At 45.9% G+C, this 17,308-nt stretch overlaps 1 protein-coding gene across 1 annotated transcript; it reads right to left on the minus strand.

The window, feature by feature from the left end:
* Positions 1-4,533: 4,533 nt before the first annotated feature.
* Positions 4,534-17,308, minus strand: LOC126647040 (transcription factor JunD-like). Its single transcript, XM_050328893.1, is given in 2 exon segments — positions 4,534-16,672; positions 16,674-17,308. Coding segments are annotated over 2 exon segments (1,260 nt in total). The 3' UTR covers positions 4,534-16,047.

Genomic DNA, 17,308 nt, shown 5'->3' on the forward strand with positions numbered 1-17,308 from the left:
ATCCAAGAGCTCCCTGGAGCCGAGGGGCAAATCCGCAAAGCCCACATTCTTTCTGTGGCTTTACTCTGGCCCTGCCCAGCATAGGAGAACAAGGCTGTGCTGAACCTGCAGGCTCACGAAACTCACCTGTTAGGCAGAGGCTCCCTCCCCTCTACAGCTGCAGCTGGCCATCAGTTTACTCGTTCACTGAACTGAGATTGTCCACTTTTACACCCTGACAGATGAAACTGGAGGATAACACTTGTGCCAGTATGCCCCTCTCTCTCCAGCAGCGTGTATTTGGTTTGCTGCACAGCAAAAAGTGCCTACACACACCTGGGCAAGGAAGGCAAGGAGAGAGGGAGGGGAGCTGGGGAGGCTGCCAGCTGCAGCCGGAGGGAGCAGATGGATTTGCAGCGTTGGGGTGAGAGAAACGCCGTGAGTGGGAGGCACCAAAGGAGAGCTCAGGCGCGGAGAAAGGATGGGAACACAGGGTGGAGAGGAAGACAGAGAGTTTCTCTTTGCAACTGTCTATAAGCACCAGGAACCCCAGAACATCAGGAGGTTGTGTTTGTTTTGTGTGGCAATATTATGGTGGGGAGGGGGGGGCTACAGGAGTTGCTTCTGGGAGAAGCTGCCAGAAGCTTCCCCCACATCTGACAGAGCCAATCCCAGCCAGCTCCAGGACGGACCCACCGCTGGCCAAGGCCGAGCCACCAGAGGTGGTAGTAATGGCTCTGTGATGACATATTTAGGGAGGAAAAAAGGTTATTTTGTAAAAGTAATTGTGGCCATAGAAGAGAGGAGTGAGAATTTTGAGAGGAACAACTCTGCAGACACCACTGACAGTGGAGAAGGAGGGGGAGCAGGTGCTTTAGGCACTGGAGCAGATGCCCCTGCAGCCCGTGGTGCAGACCATGGTGGAGCAGGCTGTCCCCCTGCAGCCCATGGAGGTCCATGGGTGTTGTAGAGATTCCCCTGTAGCTCATGGAGGAGCCCACAGCAGAGAGGTGGATGCCCAAAGGAGGCTGTGACCCCATGGGAAACCCACGCTGGAGCAAGGATCTGCTGACACACGGGGACAGGAGCCCACAGCCTCCAGCCCCTGCTGGAGAAGGTTTGCTGACAAGACTTTTGACCCTGTGGAGGATCCACACTGGAGCAGAAGGACTCCTCTCCCTGAGGAAGAAACACCACCAGAAGCAACATGTGATGAACTGACCATAACCCACCTCATCTCCCTGTGCTCCTGGGGCGAGGAGGTAGAGCACTGGGAATAAAGTTTAGCCCAGCAAGGAAGGAGGGGTGGGAAGAAGGTGTTTATAGGATTTATTTTACATATCTTCCTGTTCAGATTTGGGCTGGTTATAAGCACAACTAATTTTCCCAAGTCAAGCCTGTTTTGCCCATGATAGTAATTGCTGTGTGACCTCTCTCTGTCATTATCCCAATCCTGAGGCTTTTGTTGTATTTCCTATCCCCTGTCCAGCCGTGGGGTAAAGTGATAAAGTGACTTTGGTGGGCACCTGGCATCCAGTCAGGGTGAACCCTCCACAGAGGTCCAGCTGTTTGATGAGGAAGAGGGTAAGGCAGGTGCATTGCTATTCCACTGCAGGGCACAGGCCCTGGAAATCGGTAGCTGGAAATCCCCTTCAGGGGTGAGATTTGCTTTAAGCCCCTCATTGAGGCTGGCAAGCAGGTGCAATACTTGCAGCTAACCGCCTCTTCCATGTTCCTTTCAGTTGGGCCCCATAGCTCATGGCTATAGGTTTGATATCCTGCTCCCTATGGAAACTGGACCTGTTCTACCAAGAAAAAAACTTGCTTGATTAAAGAAAACAAAGAAACAAAAAACAACCAATAAATGATGGACAATCAATCCCAGACATATCTAGTGTAGAGCTTCTGCTGTGTGTGGGTTATGTGACTCTGCAGCTAGAGGTGCACAGGAGCTGCCAGGTCAGAGCAGAGAAGGAGTCCTTTTCACTCAACAGGATGGCTCAGAGAAAGGCTGACTGCAGGTGTGTCCGCAGATTACTAAAAGCTGCAAGGTGATGGTGAAAAATGATGTGCCCTGCCTGCCCTGTTGGTCTTCTCCTGCCTCTCCTGGTCTGGGTCACTCTATACCTGAAGAATTTGCTTTGAGATGCCCTCCAAAACTCATCCATTATGATGAGTTACACATAAGCGCTCAGATCACACGACGTGACACGTATCCAGGGATCCGTGACTAGCCTGTGCAACTTGGAATCTCGAGCCTCAGATCTGCCCAACTTCCAGACCACAGACTGACAGTAGGAAACAGCCTCCTCCCCCATCCAGCCCATCTCTGGATCATCCAACCAATGTATCCCTCACTTACAGTCATTAACCCTCCACCTGCCCTGCAGCAGGGTCTTCCTGGGACTGACATTTGAGGGCTGTAGCAAGAATGATGAAGGCATGAATTTCAGATTCGGCAGAAAGGCTCAGATGGTGAAATATATCTGCCCAAGTGTTCTAAAATCCTGTCATTTATACTTTCTGACCTAATTTACAGTTGGTGGGGGGAAACCCAATGCAATTTGCATGTCATATCTTCCCCATTCTTAACTCACATCAGAGAGAGGGAAAACTCAAAAATTACTTTAATGCAGCCAGCTGCAGATGAAACAGAAAGCAACCAGCCCACATCAGGACAAGTGAGAGTGGTTCACAGCTTTTATGTGTCACCTGCTACTTGACTTCAGACAACTCATGCAATTGCCAGATCTACCTGAAAGGCGTATGCCAGAACCTCAGTCACCCAGGCCGAAGGAAAAGAAATAGTAGGCTGCAAAAGCACCACTTTTGCAATAGGCTGCCTCACTCAGTCTGGAATATGTGGAGTGCCCAGGAATAAACTATGCTATTTAGTTGCTGCTCTATATTAGGACAGTGGTTTTGGAAGCTCTGTAAGGGCCACGTCTGTTTCACTCTTGCAAGGAACCTGGAGGCAGAGACAGAGGAGAAAGGGACCACCTCAGAGGAAAAGAGCCCTGAACACGATCCTGCAAGTTATTCAACCAGAAGGAAGCACCCAAACTTTATTCCACACCCTGTGGATAACAAAGCATAATCAGTCTCAACTATCTCTTCGTTGAGCACTTCTGGAGGCACCATTCTCAGGCACTTAAAGCCGGGGGAACTCAAAGCTTAAAGAGAACAAGCAGACTGGTTCCTATACCACAGCTTCAAAACACTTTTCTATGGAACTATGCTCTGAAGTTTGAATTGACATAAAAAAATAGCAACAATACCCCCAAACATCTATCAAATCATTAAAGGCTCTCCACGTCTTGTTGTCTGCAATTAATTTGGAAACCATTAAGATGACTGCAACAGTGCTACTACAGACCCTCCCAGGAAGAAATCTGTCTTGGGTAGAGTGGAAATCTGCAAGGAATGGCCTGACTAGCACATGTGAAGCATGGCCTGCAGCCATGCAAAACACAGAGATTAAAGAGCATTAAGTAACTCCCCGAGCACTGGAGGAGGCACAGTTCACACTTAGAAGTCACAGCAATCACACACCAAGCTGCTTATGTGTTCATAAACCCTAAGTGCCAACATACAACAGCAGAGCCTGAACTTCAGTGTGCTCACGGCTTCCTTCCCTGCCCTTCCCTTCCCCCACCCCCTCCCAAATTTGTCATGTTTCTGAAATCCTAGCATTCCTATCCTAAACCAGAACAGAACATCCTCTTTACTGTGTCTTCAGTGCCAGATCTGGAACCCATGCACCATGACACAGTCAGGGTCCAGCTGTGTGCTGGCACGTGAGCTGGGGTAGCCAACACCACCGGCACCGCCGAGTTTCTCAGCTCTCACTCGAAACTGGCATCCTTGGAGCATTCTTGGTGGGGCTTGGCACTCAGTCCTTCCCGTCGTCACTTCTTTGGAAGGACGTATCCAGAAGGCAGGGCTGCCTTCCCAAGGCAGGGGAGCTTTCAGAAGTGTTTTTAGCACGTGGTGACGTTTACTGAGCAGCTCTCCTTCGGGAATACGTCAAGATGTATCCACGTGCATAGGAGTGATCACGGGGAAGAAAAAGAATCGCCTTATTTCAACAGATTTACTCCAGATGTGGGTCAGAATGGTTTAACTGGCAGAAAGGTTTCTTTCTTTTGAAACAGAAAAGTCAAGACATGGGTAACTGGAGTCCTGTCCCAGAGGGCTGACAACTCCAGTCAGCTTTTCTTAGTAAGAGCCTGAAATCTGATATCAGCAGAGCAGGTGATGATATCGGTCTCTTCTCCACTTTTGCTCTTTTTAAAAGTTTGCTTTTTGACTTGAAACTGTTCTACCATATAGGGAATTTACTCCAAAAATCAGTAGTTTTACAAGAAGAAATTCTACCTCCTTTCACTTCAAAATGTTGATACAATCAAAAGAAGCAGCACATTAAGCATGATTTTAAAACATTTTTAAAAGCCCAGATCAACAAATTATTCTTGAATTTTCCAACAAAATGTCAACTATGTCTTAAGCTAACTTTAAATGCCTTGCTGAAATAAAAAAAAACACAGCCAAAAATATGAATATAAAGCAATTTTAATTTTCCTCTAGATATTTATATCAAAGAAATAATACTCATGTCCAAGTACTGTACATACAATATCTTCCTTATAAACTCTTTAGTTTAAAACACATGTACAAAATTGCACATTGCAGTTTGCAAAAAATCATAAATACCTTTTGCATGTAAACAATTCCAGCACAAGGATCAATGTTATACATTCCAAAATGTCTAAGTGTCTGTTCACAAACGAAAACAAAACAGAAACCCTACTGTGATCTCCATAAAGGTTCTAATGTTACAAATCAATCATTAACAGATTTCTAACTGATGTACTACACACAGGGATACATAAATGAGCACAAGGCAAGTCGCCTTTTAGTCATAAGTACTTAAGACAGAGGCTTGGAATACAATCCTCCTGCCATATAAACCCACGGTATCCATCCCACAGCATTTAGTGGTAGCAGCACAGAGTTAATTTTTCCAAGAATTCCAATTGCCGTATGTCTTGCTTTTAATTCTTAAACAAGTTGGCTACCACTGAACAGTAGGAATTTGAAAATTATTGTAAACACAGTTATCACCGTTGTATATTCAGTAAGTTACAGTATTCTCCTAAGCACATCACTAAATTAAGAAAAAGTTTTACATTTAATCAAGTGCAAGATGCCAACTAATATTGTCCACTTTGTCTCAGAAATAAGTATTTTTAATATAATACTACACAGTTTGCAAAAGTAATGTAAAAAAATTACTATGGACATAATCCTCAGTTGTATACTATTAAGCCCTGTAGCTTGTTTACATTAAAAAAAAAAAATAAACCACCACATCAGGAAAAATGGTCTCAGAAGTGTTCTTGAAAATCTCTCCTGACCAAATCCAGCAAATGAGTAGCTACTAAATTTTGTTTCGCTCTCACCTCCATCTGTGTGCAATGTCCTTGGTAGCACACCTGTCTGAAGACTTCCCAAAATTAATCAGGTATAAAAAGATCTATTGTATCTGAATGAAGTTATTTCTTTTGTTGTCTGTTTCGGGGTTTTTTTGTTTGTTTGTTTGTTTGTTTGTTTGTGGTTTTAAATCTATTCACATGCTGTAATTTTACAACATTGTTCCAAAAGCAGAGATTTTTAAAGGGTTTCTCAGAGGCTTCCTCTGTGCCAGCTAATTTAATAAGGCAGAATAAGAAGGTGCTCATAAACCCAACTTACAAAAGCCCAGGAAAAGATGCAGGCAGACACCCACCCCCCAACGAGTTGCAAGTAAGCTGCTGCAAGAGCAAAGCCAAATCTGAACTGCTCTGCCTCCACCTTTCGTTTTGAACAGCTACCCTGAAGAAGAAAGTTTCAGCGCCACGCCTTCATGCCACCGTGGAGAACCAGTTTGGATAGAAGAGCTGTAGGAAGTGGCAGTTTGCTCACACTTCTCCTTTTGGACAAAAAAGAGAGCTTGGAGATGCTCGGCCCTGATGCAGCAGGGAGGGGCCTCTTTGCTTTTTCAGGAAATCACTTGGTCTGGTTGATTAGCACGTGGCACAAATCCCAGTGAGGACCACAGAACTTGCGTGACACAAGCAGCTGCCCCAGCTCACGATATTGCAAGGTATTGCGATTATAGCACTGCAGATCATTCAGTGTTTTTTGCATCACGGAAGCTCAGCAAGAAGCACAAAACACCGAGCGCTTTCAAAGCTGGGTCCTATTGCCCAAGAGCTCCCTCCTCCTTTATCTGTCGGGAGTCAGTTGGTCTGTTCAGCTGATGGAAAGACACACTGCTCAGAGAAGGACGGACTTCAGTTTGCACCTAACTAGAGCTCCTCCTTTTTCAGGGGTTCTATTTTGAGTCATACCAACATGCCATCTTTAACACCACACAGCAAGGGCACATGTGCAGTCTCCTAAACCTCAGAGAGATTTTTTTTCACTCTAGGCAGAAACTGCAGGAACAACAAGCCAGCTTTAGACGAGCCACTCCAGAAAAGAGAAAACTGCCCTGGGAGAATGTCGTAGTCCACAGATGGAAAAACACAGAAAGCTGAAAAGCTACTTCACCAAAGACTTATTCAGCAGTACAAACCCAGCTGCCCTTCCTGCTAAGTCCCTGCACAGGGAGCCTAAGCTCTTAACATCTCTACCCTCCTCTCCTTGTGACCTTAGGAAGCCAGTAAACCCATTCCTGACTAAAAAAAGTGGGAGTGGCGAAAATCAGTGGCCAAATTTCGGTGGGTGAGAGGCCTATGCAGACTCGCCGATCATTTTCTATTTAAAAGGCAGGAATTGCACAATACTATATTGCAACACTTATTCACTTCCCTTTGTACTGTACAAAGTAGCAAAGTGCAACCAAAGCAAAATCACTGTTTGGATTGACGGCTCAGATGTCAGAACTGCGCTGAGCGTCTCTGTAATTAACAGCACTTTGCAACAAAGCAAAACAATTCTCCAAGATTTACCTGCGTTGGGGCTTTCCTTCTAGGTTTAGGTTTGTTACGGTGTGGGGTTTTTTGTTTTTTTGGGTTTTTTTGGTTTCAGTTTGGTCCTGTTGTTTTGTTTTGGTTTGTTGTTTTTTTTTTTTTTCTCAGGGAGGTGGGGAGGAGGAAGGATGTAGTGGGGGCCGGGAGAGTTAACGAAGCCTGAATATCTAATCTGTTACATACGGAGGAATGCTCAAGGGGCTTGCAAGAACTTGTTTTGCTACACGTTGAGCAACACCACATGGCAAAGCCTTGAAATTAGAGCAAATGCTTGAAGACAGGGCGTAGCTGCCTTTTGGAGCTCGTCCTTCACGGGCCGCATTTTATTAGAGAGCAGAGCTTTGCATCATCAGTCAGTATTCAGACCTGGGCTTTACTTGATGACATTTCAGCATGGTGGTTGCTATGGCTTTAAACAAATAAGGGTAAGTGTGAAATCACCAGTCACCAGGCCAAACAGGGAGGGGCACAGTTTCCAAAGATAAGTAACTTAAGCACTAACAACAAAACCAAGTAACTTAAAAAGCATTCTGAAGAGCAATCTTAACTATCTGCCACTTAAACATACAATCATTATATACTGCTTCAGAGATTCTTCCTTGGAATCCTTTTTTTTTTTTCCCCTTACTATTGCTGATACCTCCAACTATCATCTCTATTATCAATAGGGAAAGGAATAAAGAAGTAAACTTTATTAGACACTTTTGGCCTGGTGGGAAAGTGGTATCATACCACAAAAATACGACAGACGTATCAGCTTGTGCTATGATTTCACTAGGGTGTACATAAAGACTTTCAAAAATCACAAGGAACTACAATACCATTGTAGTAACTGGCAGAAAAATGGTTTGGACTGGTGATGACACTCAGGCCACATTTTAGGAATTCTCTATTCTGCAGTTGTCATCCTGTAGACTGTGCATAGGTGTCCTAGCTACTTATGGCCATAGCTCATGTGGCATATTATATATAACAAGCATATTTAACTTCCCAGTTATTGGTTAGCATTTTCTCACTACTTCTGTCACCCTCCCATGAAGAATATTAAAAGGCAGAATGGTAAAAGTTGCAAAAAGAGTTCAGCCTCTGGCTCTACTCGTGAAGAAAGGCAATTTTTATTTCAGTATCTTCTACTGATATCTTTCCATAGCAGTTACTAGGGAAAAAGAAGGAGGGTATCCTAAACACAGTCTCTGAAACAGTGCACTAACTTTATCCTATGCCACCCCATTGCTTGTGTCCTGCATTACAAGCAAATCAGGACATTTATGAAAGAGAGGTGTGAGAAAAGATTGTCAAGCTCGGTATTTTATCTTTCAAACAGCTCAGCATGTACCAGAAGACTTATTTATTTGTTCATTTGTTTATTTACTTATTAAGACTGTTAATTTTTAAAGGTCAATTTTCCATGTGAGGCAGGAGGGACACACACCCCTCAGGGCAGCGGGAAGCTTTCTGAAGAGGGCAAGCAAATGATACCAAACAGCTCCTCAGAGTTCAAGTTACTGGTCATGATTTTTCGTGTGTTCAGTCCACTGTCTCAGAACAAGGATACAGAGAGATGCCTGACTGTTAACAGCCTCAGCTTTCTCCATCTATCACAGAAGTAATAACACAATTGCACAGTTGCCACTGATTGTAACGGACCAGCTGCAAGAGATGCTTCAAGGTACTTAGCAGAAAAGTTTTAAAATTTATTTAAATAGATTTTGAGAGAAGAGTAAAATAGGACTTCATCTAGAAAAGTAACCGAACTTGCAAAACCAAAACAAACAGATTCTGCAACCAAAGACATTCTTTTTTTTTTTTTTTTTTCCCCTGGGGATGGGATGGAGGGTCTGTTACTGATCTCCAGTGACACAGATCTCCAGACTGTAAGGACCTTACTTAGGTGACTTACAATTCCACCCATATCTAGGTCTTAACCAGTAAGTAACAGTAGTAGTAAATCTTATCAGCAGTGTGCTAAATATCAGAATCTAGCAGTGTATTAGTGCACAGTGAACTGGTCATATCTATTATCTCCATGTTAGCAAGGCTTCATACCCAACCATCACTTCAAAGCATTCCTACAGAAATTATAATTCTTTCAGAAAAGCCATTTAGCCAGAATATATACTCCTTAAACTATTGCAGACCATGTTTGTTACTAGTACTAGAAATTCAGAGCAAAGCTCATTTTACAGCTAGCTACACCATGGGTACACACTTTTAGATAGCACACAAAAAAAGCAAATGGCAGGTAGGTAATTATTTAGGCTGACTCCCTTACAAACATTATTCATAATAACTATCCCTTCACTTTACAATAAACTACTACACACAAACTGCAGCACTTCGGATAACATTAAGGCTAAATGTGACTTTAAAATTATCTTTTTGCATTAACTTAGCATTGCAAGATGTGACAGTCCTCCAATATGACTGGAAATCTAAAAAAAAAAAAAAAATCACCTTGTAATCACAGACAGAAATGCAGCTTAGTTTTCTTCTGGAAAAACTCGACCACAACAAAAGAATACTAAAAACCCCATTGTGTGCTGCTGCAGCTAAGGAAAATCACAGTTCCTTTATCTGGCCATGCCCTTCTCTATGCATGCTGGTGTCCATGCACAACGTCTTGATATGTGTTTGCAGGTATCTGTGTGCTTCAGCAGAATTAGTTCATAAAGGCTGGATTTGCTGTTTCTTCAGTTAGTCCTCACTGACTTGAGAGGATACCACCCAAAGCAGAACTCCAGCACAAGAACTCATGTCCCCTGCAGACACAAGACCAAGATTCAGTGTTTTTACATCAGAATAACACTCCTGTCAAGACAACTCAAACAAAAGTTGCATTGGTGTGAAGACACAGATTCTAGACTGGTTTCCTTCCTCTCCCCACCACTGTTTCCTCAGCAGGGCCCTGCAGATGCAACTAGAGCAAGGCATTCTGACTGACCCACATGCAGCCAACTGTTTCAACATCCAAGCAGAGATCCGGTCTGTGACTATATCGAAAGCAAACCTTCAGGTATGCAGCAGCTTAGGAAAAAGTGTTTCCAGGCTTAAGCAAGCAGCAAGGATCAGTGCCTGCAGCAAGGCAACAGGATGGTGTCTCGGAAAGTTGCTGTTGTCATGAATTATGTGTATACATTTCTAGACCCTTCTAGCAACACACAGACAGGAGCAGCAGGGTCTCCACTGTGCACTGACTGTTGCAGTGCTTCTCAGAAACCTACATTTAGCTTGTCACACATGACTACTTCCAGAAGAAGTTGCTTCTGTCCCGCCTCCAAGTTACTGAGTCGTTATGAGGAGAGAAGCTTCACAGCACAAACAGCTGGAAGCCACTTCATAGGATAAAAAGAGACAGATCTTTGAAACACTGGACCGGAGTAATTACGCATTACTACAACCTCTTGTCTCCCATAATGTACCATAACGGCCTGAGTCTCCATATATTCAGATTTAATTCATCAACACCTTCACAGCAAAGCTGCACCATGTGCAGCAAGATTAACAAGTTTCCTACAAACTTTAGAGTCTGCACTTTGTCACGGGAACATTTATCATACTGCATCAGGTACAGTAAACCCTGATGCAAACCCACAGCAGGTGACTGAGGCATGAGAATGATCAGTTAACATTTTGCATGATTACTACGCACTGTGAAAGCTTTCTGTCCAAGACTTTTCCTGCTGATACAGGTCTTGCCAAATGTTGAAAAAGGTGAATTCCTGACAGATCTTACTACCTGCCTCTGCTGGACTACGTGCAGCCACTGCACACAGTACTGATCAAAAGAAGCAACCAATTAGTGTCAAAAAAACCCGAGAACTCTTCAGAAGTCATTCTTACAGTAAAACTTCAAACAAAACACTGAGAAAATGGAAGTGGTTTTCCAAAAATCAAATATGTACACAGATATGTCATACTCCAATTTGCCTACTTGCTAAACATAGACACTTGGAGTATCAAGTAAGGAAAGAGCAAAATTATCCAGCAGCAGCTACAGCTGCACGTATGAATAAAAGAAAATGTAATGCATCGCTTTTTCTTTTTTAACTTGCACACCAGAAGCAGGACACATAAAATGTGTTGAAGAATGACTTATGAGGAATGAAGAATTAGATGGGTTTGTTTTTTTCTTGCATATTAATCTCAGATATAGAAAACTTTTCTCTAAGAAGCTGCTAGATTCAAATAGCCAAGACTCTGGTAATGGCAGCCAAGACATTATTTTTGGCACAACTAGTAATTCAGACATAGCATACATCTGTGCTTCAGACCTCATCAAACAATGCCATACAGTACTTTGGAAAGCATCAATGAGCTATGTAACTGATTAAAAATCAGTAGCCAAATAAAATTCCACTTTAAGAGCTGCAAACAGCAGAATGCCTCAGGGCTTAACCCGGGGAGATCACTCCTTTGTCAAAGGTGAGACAGACACAGTCAATCAGATATTTAAATGAACAAAGGATGCCTCATGACTATTCCTTCAGTAAAGACATAAATACAAACCAAGACAATGGAGAACTGTGGTAAGGCCAGCAGTGACTACTGACATGCAGTGAAGAGTCCAAATCTGTAGAGATATTTAGATCTTGGAAGACCATCAAAGGCTTATGACAGAAATCATCACTATCACCACCAGAATCACTCCTCTCCGTGCTCAGGACTTACCACCCCCAAACACCTATGCTCCTCAAAGTGTGCAAAGTACCTGTGTTTTGGGAATTGCTCTCTCAGCATGCCAAAGGGGCTTGACCTGGAGTCACAGTGAAAGCTGTAAGAACCACTCACTGACCACCCGGGCCTACCTGGAGACCCTGTGATGCTGACAGACTTCACTAGCTGTTCTATGCTGCAGCCCAAACCACCCATGTTACTTAGCAATGCCATCATCTGAGGCAGTCCTAGCAGAGTACTTTCCTTGCACTCGCAGCAAGCGGGGGCATATCTGATGGGAGCCCCACCCTCTGCCCAAGGAAGGGGTGAAGACTTCCCCTACCAAAAGCATTCCTCCTCCTACTCCCCAAGACAGAAGAGATCTGATAACAATTCAAATAAATGAAAGTCACAGATAAATCAAACTATTTTGCTGTAGCACCTAAATAAGAAGGCACTTCACATCTAAACCAAGAACACTGCTTCAAGCTCATTCGAAAGCCACTGCTGAGCAGCAAGCGAGGTGTGCACGGAAAAAAGCATCCACCACCCGAAACAGACAGAGAGACACCACGGAATCTCCAGAGCAGAGATTACACCTGGGGCAAAGAAACAAAGAGGGGTGTTTATTTGTCACGGGTTCACATCTGGAATGCAAAACCAGATCAGAAGGGCATCAGGGTAGCCTGCAAATCAAGTCATGCAGCGAGAATCTTCGCAAGGACTAGCGAGTAGTGTGAGCAAATACAACAAAGCATGGCACTTTTGAAGGGTGAAGAAAAATGTTAAAAAGTGCTAAGATTACAGTGAACATAAACTGTTTCGCTTGGGGTTTTAAATTCTTTTTTTGTTTGTTTTTTGGGGGGGTTTGTTTGTGAGGATTGTTTTGGTCTTTTCTTGTTGTCGTTTTTGTGGCTTTTTTTTCTTTTTTTTTTTTTTTTTTTAGAGTGACACACACACAACCTGCTTGTAGATACAGCAAAGGAGCTACATGGATGGAAATCATATAAACAGTCTGGAACATTTTTACCCGGTATCTATCTTTCAGCATCTCACAGTGACCCAAGTTTTAGGCAGAAAACCGAAACCTAAAAGGAAGAGGTATTTAGCCACAAATGGAAGAAAAAAGGCAGACAAAATAGAGAAGCCATACTTAAAGATTTAGGAACACTGCAGAGCCAGCAGTCGGAACACTGATACATTTTAGAAGACAAGAACAATCAAGCATGATAGCTGCAGCAAGTAAGCACTCCTGAGTCTTTTTATATTAGTTTAAACTGTTAGGTGCTTAGGCTTTCCACTCAAGTATCTGCTATAGATAAAGCAAATAAAGCAACCTTTAGCAGAATCAGCAGGAAAAAACAACCAACCACCCCAACACTATTCTCAAATTTTTGTCATGTCAGTGTTAGACCCTCTGCCTTAGCCTAAATACCAGATAAAAGAAGGCATTTATGAAGGCAACCTGTCACTCTAAAGAACACATTTTTTTAGTTTTGGCAACCCTACTACCAGAACAGTAGCCTCTGTCAGGGAGCTGGAGCTGCAGGCCTCACTAGTAGCCTCTCATCAGCCATCAGGGGAACAGGGCAGGCCTGTCAGCACTTCTATCACCTAACGGATGTCACCTAGAACACAGAGCAGGCTATCAAAGAAGTTACCACACGAGGTATCAGGGAGACTGGGTGTGAGACTGCTCTTGCAGAAAGTTCAAACGGGAGCAAGGTAATGTGGGGTGGTTTCCAGCTTCAACACTATCATGCTGAGAAGGGGGACCTCTTCATAACCCTCCTAAAATATAGCCCATTACAGCCCTGCCCATGACTGGGAACTGCAGTGATTTCTTTTGCCTTATGCGTCCCCCATTGCTCCTCGCATATTGCTAATTTATTATGACCAGGAATGATAAAGTAAGTACAGAACAAGTACTGCATAGCCGCATTTATCACTGTCCTGTGTTCTACCACAAGAGCTTTACCTTGCCCTGCACTCATCTACAAGGACCAAAAGAGCGGGGATGACCCATGCAATTTTTAATGATTTTTTCCAGGATTCCTTAAAAAAAAAAATATCCACACCTTGCTACATCTACAGTAAAGCATCTCACATCTCCCAGGCAGCATTACCTCCTTCACTAGGGCAAGTATGGTAAGGGTTGGGGGAAAAAAAAATCTTTTTCAGTTTCTCCAGTCTTTCAGCATCTTTGCAGATGGAGGGTTTTACTTTACCATAAAGTAAAAACTGTATTTTTCACCCAGTTATTATGTAACGGGAAGTGCTACAGATTGTATGCTGTATGGTTCAGAATGCCCTTATGAAGTCTTTAAACCTGTGCTAAGATCAAAATATTGTTTTATCTGCTCTTCAGTAACTCTAACAGCAGAAGGTATCACTTCAACCACCGAAAAAGGCTCTGGTGACATGATTAAACAGTTATACAATGATTAATATGGCTTCTACCTAATTTGCATATGCATTAAGAAAAGAAATATCCTCAGAGCATCTCAGCTACAATAACACAATTACTATGCATTGTCATGGCATTTCACACGTGTGCCAGGAACGAGTATGCACTAAAAGGAAAAGCTCATACACTTGATCGCTGCAGCTCGAATTTCTGAACAGATAGCACTCACGTATCCCCAGTAAAAGCATGAAAAAATGTGAGTCTATCCCGTTCTTCTCGAATTCCAAATCATCAAGTGTAGCCTTCGGAAGAAGTTAAGAGATGTTTACCAGCTCCTGAGTGGCTTTAACGGATCTGAGCAATTGCTGTACACGTAAAAATGTCTATGCCCCCTTGGCTCCTCACACAATTCCCCATTTTCACCAGCTGGCACAGACACATATCCCCACGTAAGATTTGCCTCTGAGTTAAAGCAGAGAGTTTTTTAGCACAGTTTCGACGAGGGGAGAGGGCCTGCAGCTGGATCTGCTCAGGAGAAGCCCTGCCCTCCCCCAGCGGCAGGGCCAGCCCGCGGCCTCTGCACCGAGGGGCTTCTGGTGGGGTGACCGTCACACTCCGACAGACCCTTCCCCCTGCACCACGCCTGTACAGGGCTCGGCAGCGCTGCGGTAGCGGCTATGCTCAAAATACAAAGGTGCAGCAGAAGCAAGGAAGGCAGTGGTACCGAGCAAGGGACCTAAAGCTTTCAAAAACTTATTGAGGATTATGTCTAATCAGAGGAAACAGTTCCATTGCTATACTCTCCTACTAGTAAATTCTTGACAAAGAAATAAATCACACCAATTCTTCCCAACCAGAAAAAACGCTTCAAATTCTAGTGCTCCTTCTGTCTCTAGAGTATTGCAGAAAGTTTCTTCAGAACAAAGTAGACCAAGAAGCAAGATACACAGATTTCTACTGAAAAATAAATCTACTTCTCCATAATATTTCTGTGATTTATTCAAACAGAATACAATGGAATTATCATCTTTACAGCTAACCCACCCCAAACCTGAGCCCTTTTCTGTATAGCACTGAATGGTTACTATACTGATTAAAGAGCAAACACTACTGGAATGTACACAGTGAAGGAAAAAAAAAGTAAAGCTCTTTTTGCCAAAGTAACCATTTTCTCTACTAACGTGTTATCTAGAAAAATAAGGTCTAGGCAACGTCCAAAAGTGTTCAAGTTTCAATAAATAACTATCAATGCCCCAAGTTTGCACTGGCACAAGAAATATGGAGCGTACAGTTTAGAAAAGTATTTTCATATGACTGAGTCAGCAATGCATTTCATCCTGCTCAAGATTTACAACAAAAATCATTTCCCTCCAGGGTTCGATTTTAAAATCAAAGCCATGTAAGTGTAAGAGCACCCACACAGCTGTCTTAACTCTCAATGGCAAATTAAAGCTCTAGAGAAAGACAGTATTTTAAAAAAAGTTCTTTATCAATACCAAGAAAATATACATAGCCATATTATGTTTTAAATATATATATACACACGCACATCTTTTCAAAAGGTATGATTCTGGCTATTTTTTTTTTTTTTAAGTTTGAAAAGCTTATCCATTGCTATACAGTTCAGTAAGGTGTATTAGGAAACACACGTTTTATATCCCCCATGAAAATAAAGTTGAATCTTTCTGTAAACAGTAATTTTCTTATTTTCCGAAATCTCTACAAACCTCAAGTACTTCACTGAAAAATAACCACCTGCCCCATAACCACCCACGGAGACCCTTCGCTGCTGAACGCGACATCGACAGATCTCGGGAAACGCTTAGCAACACCCGGCTCCCGCAACAAACGCCTTCTCCGGGCGAAAATAAATAATAATAATTAATAATAATATTAAAAATAATAATAGCAGAAGGGCGGCGGCGGGCGCGCACCTTGGCCCCGCGGAGCCCCCCGGGCGGGACGGGGCCGGGGCCGGCGGGGTGTCCCTCCTCAGCAGGCGCTGGTCTCCGGCGCGGCGGCGGCGGCAGCCTCGGGGGGAGCCTCCCTGGGCTGGGCGGCGGCGTGGGGAGGAGGATGCCCGGCGGCGTTGATGTGGCAGCCCGAGGAGAGGTGGCTGCGGACGCGGCCCTGCAGCTGGGTGACCTGGGCGCGGAGCAGGTTGGCGGTGGCGGCCAGCTCGGCGTTCTGCCCCTTGAGCGCCTTCACCTTCTCCTCCAGCCGGGCGATGCGCTCCAGCTTCCGCCGGCGGCACTTGGAGGCGGCGATGCGGTTCCGCAGCCGCTTGCGCTCTGCCTTCAGCCGCTCCTGGCTCTCCGCGTCCAGCGGCGACAGCGACGGCGGCGTCGGCGCGCTGCTACCGCCCTCCCCGCCCGCCGACGGCGGCACCTCGGGCACCGTCTGAGGCTCCTCCAGGGACCGCGCCGGCGGCAGCCGCCCGCTCCCCAGACCCGCCGCGCCGAAGGCCAGGCCCGGCGGCGGCGGCGGCGGGGCGGAGGCGGCGGAGTAGGCGCTGCCCGAGGGGCTCAGCGGCCCCGCGGGGTTGAAGCCGCTCAAGTTGGTGTAGACGGCCGGAGGGTCGGCGGCGGCAGCGGCAGGGGCTCCCGGCGGCCCCGGGCGGGGCGGTGCAGCAGGGTCCCGGCGCGGAGAGCGGCGGCGGCGGCGCCGCCAGGAGCTGGTTCTGCTTGTGCAGGTCGGCCAGGGCCTTGACGAAGCCGTCGGCGAAACCCTCCTGCTCCTGCGTCACCGGCTGCCGGTAGAGGAACGGCCCCGCCGCCGCCGCCCCGCCGCTCCCAGCCCCGGGCGCCGCTGGCCCCGGGCTGCCCGCGCCCAGCCCCGCGCCCCCCTGGATCAGCAGCTGCTCCAGGTCGGCGGCCGGCGGCAGCTTCAGCAGTGGCAGCTCCGCAGCAGACCCCAGCGCGGCCTCCGGGCCGCCGCGGGCCACCGCCGCCGCCCCGCCGCCGCTGCCCGGCTCGGCGGAGCCCGCGGTGGGCGGCGGGGCGGCGGCGGGCGGCGGTGGCAGCAGGCGCAGAGCGGCCGCGCTGCCGCGGCCGCCGGCGGGCGGGCGAAGGGTGAAGGGCCCCGGGAGCGGCGCGGGGGCGGCGGCCGACAGGTCTCGCTTCTTCCCGGCGCCCAGCAGCAGCTTCTGCCCCGCCGCATCGGCTCCGGGTCCGCCGGCGGTACCGAAACCCGGCAGCGGCACGAAGTCGGGCAGCAGCTCCAGTCCTTCCTCGGGGTAAAACGGCGCCTCCAT

This window comes from Myiozetetes cayanensis, unplaced genomic scaffold (assembly GCF_022539395.1).
Source record: "Myiozetetes cayanensis isolate MyiCay16 unplaced genomic scaffold, myiCay2020 scf4, whole genome shotgun sequence".
Taxonomy (NCBI): Eukaryota; Metazoa; Chordata; class Aves; order Passeriformes; family Tyrannidae; genus Myiozetetes; species Myiozetetes cayanensis.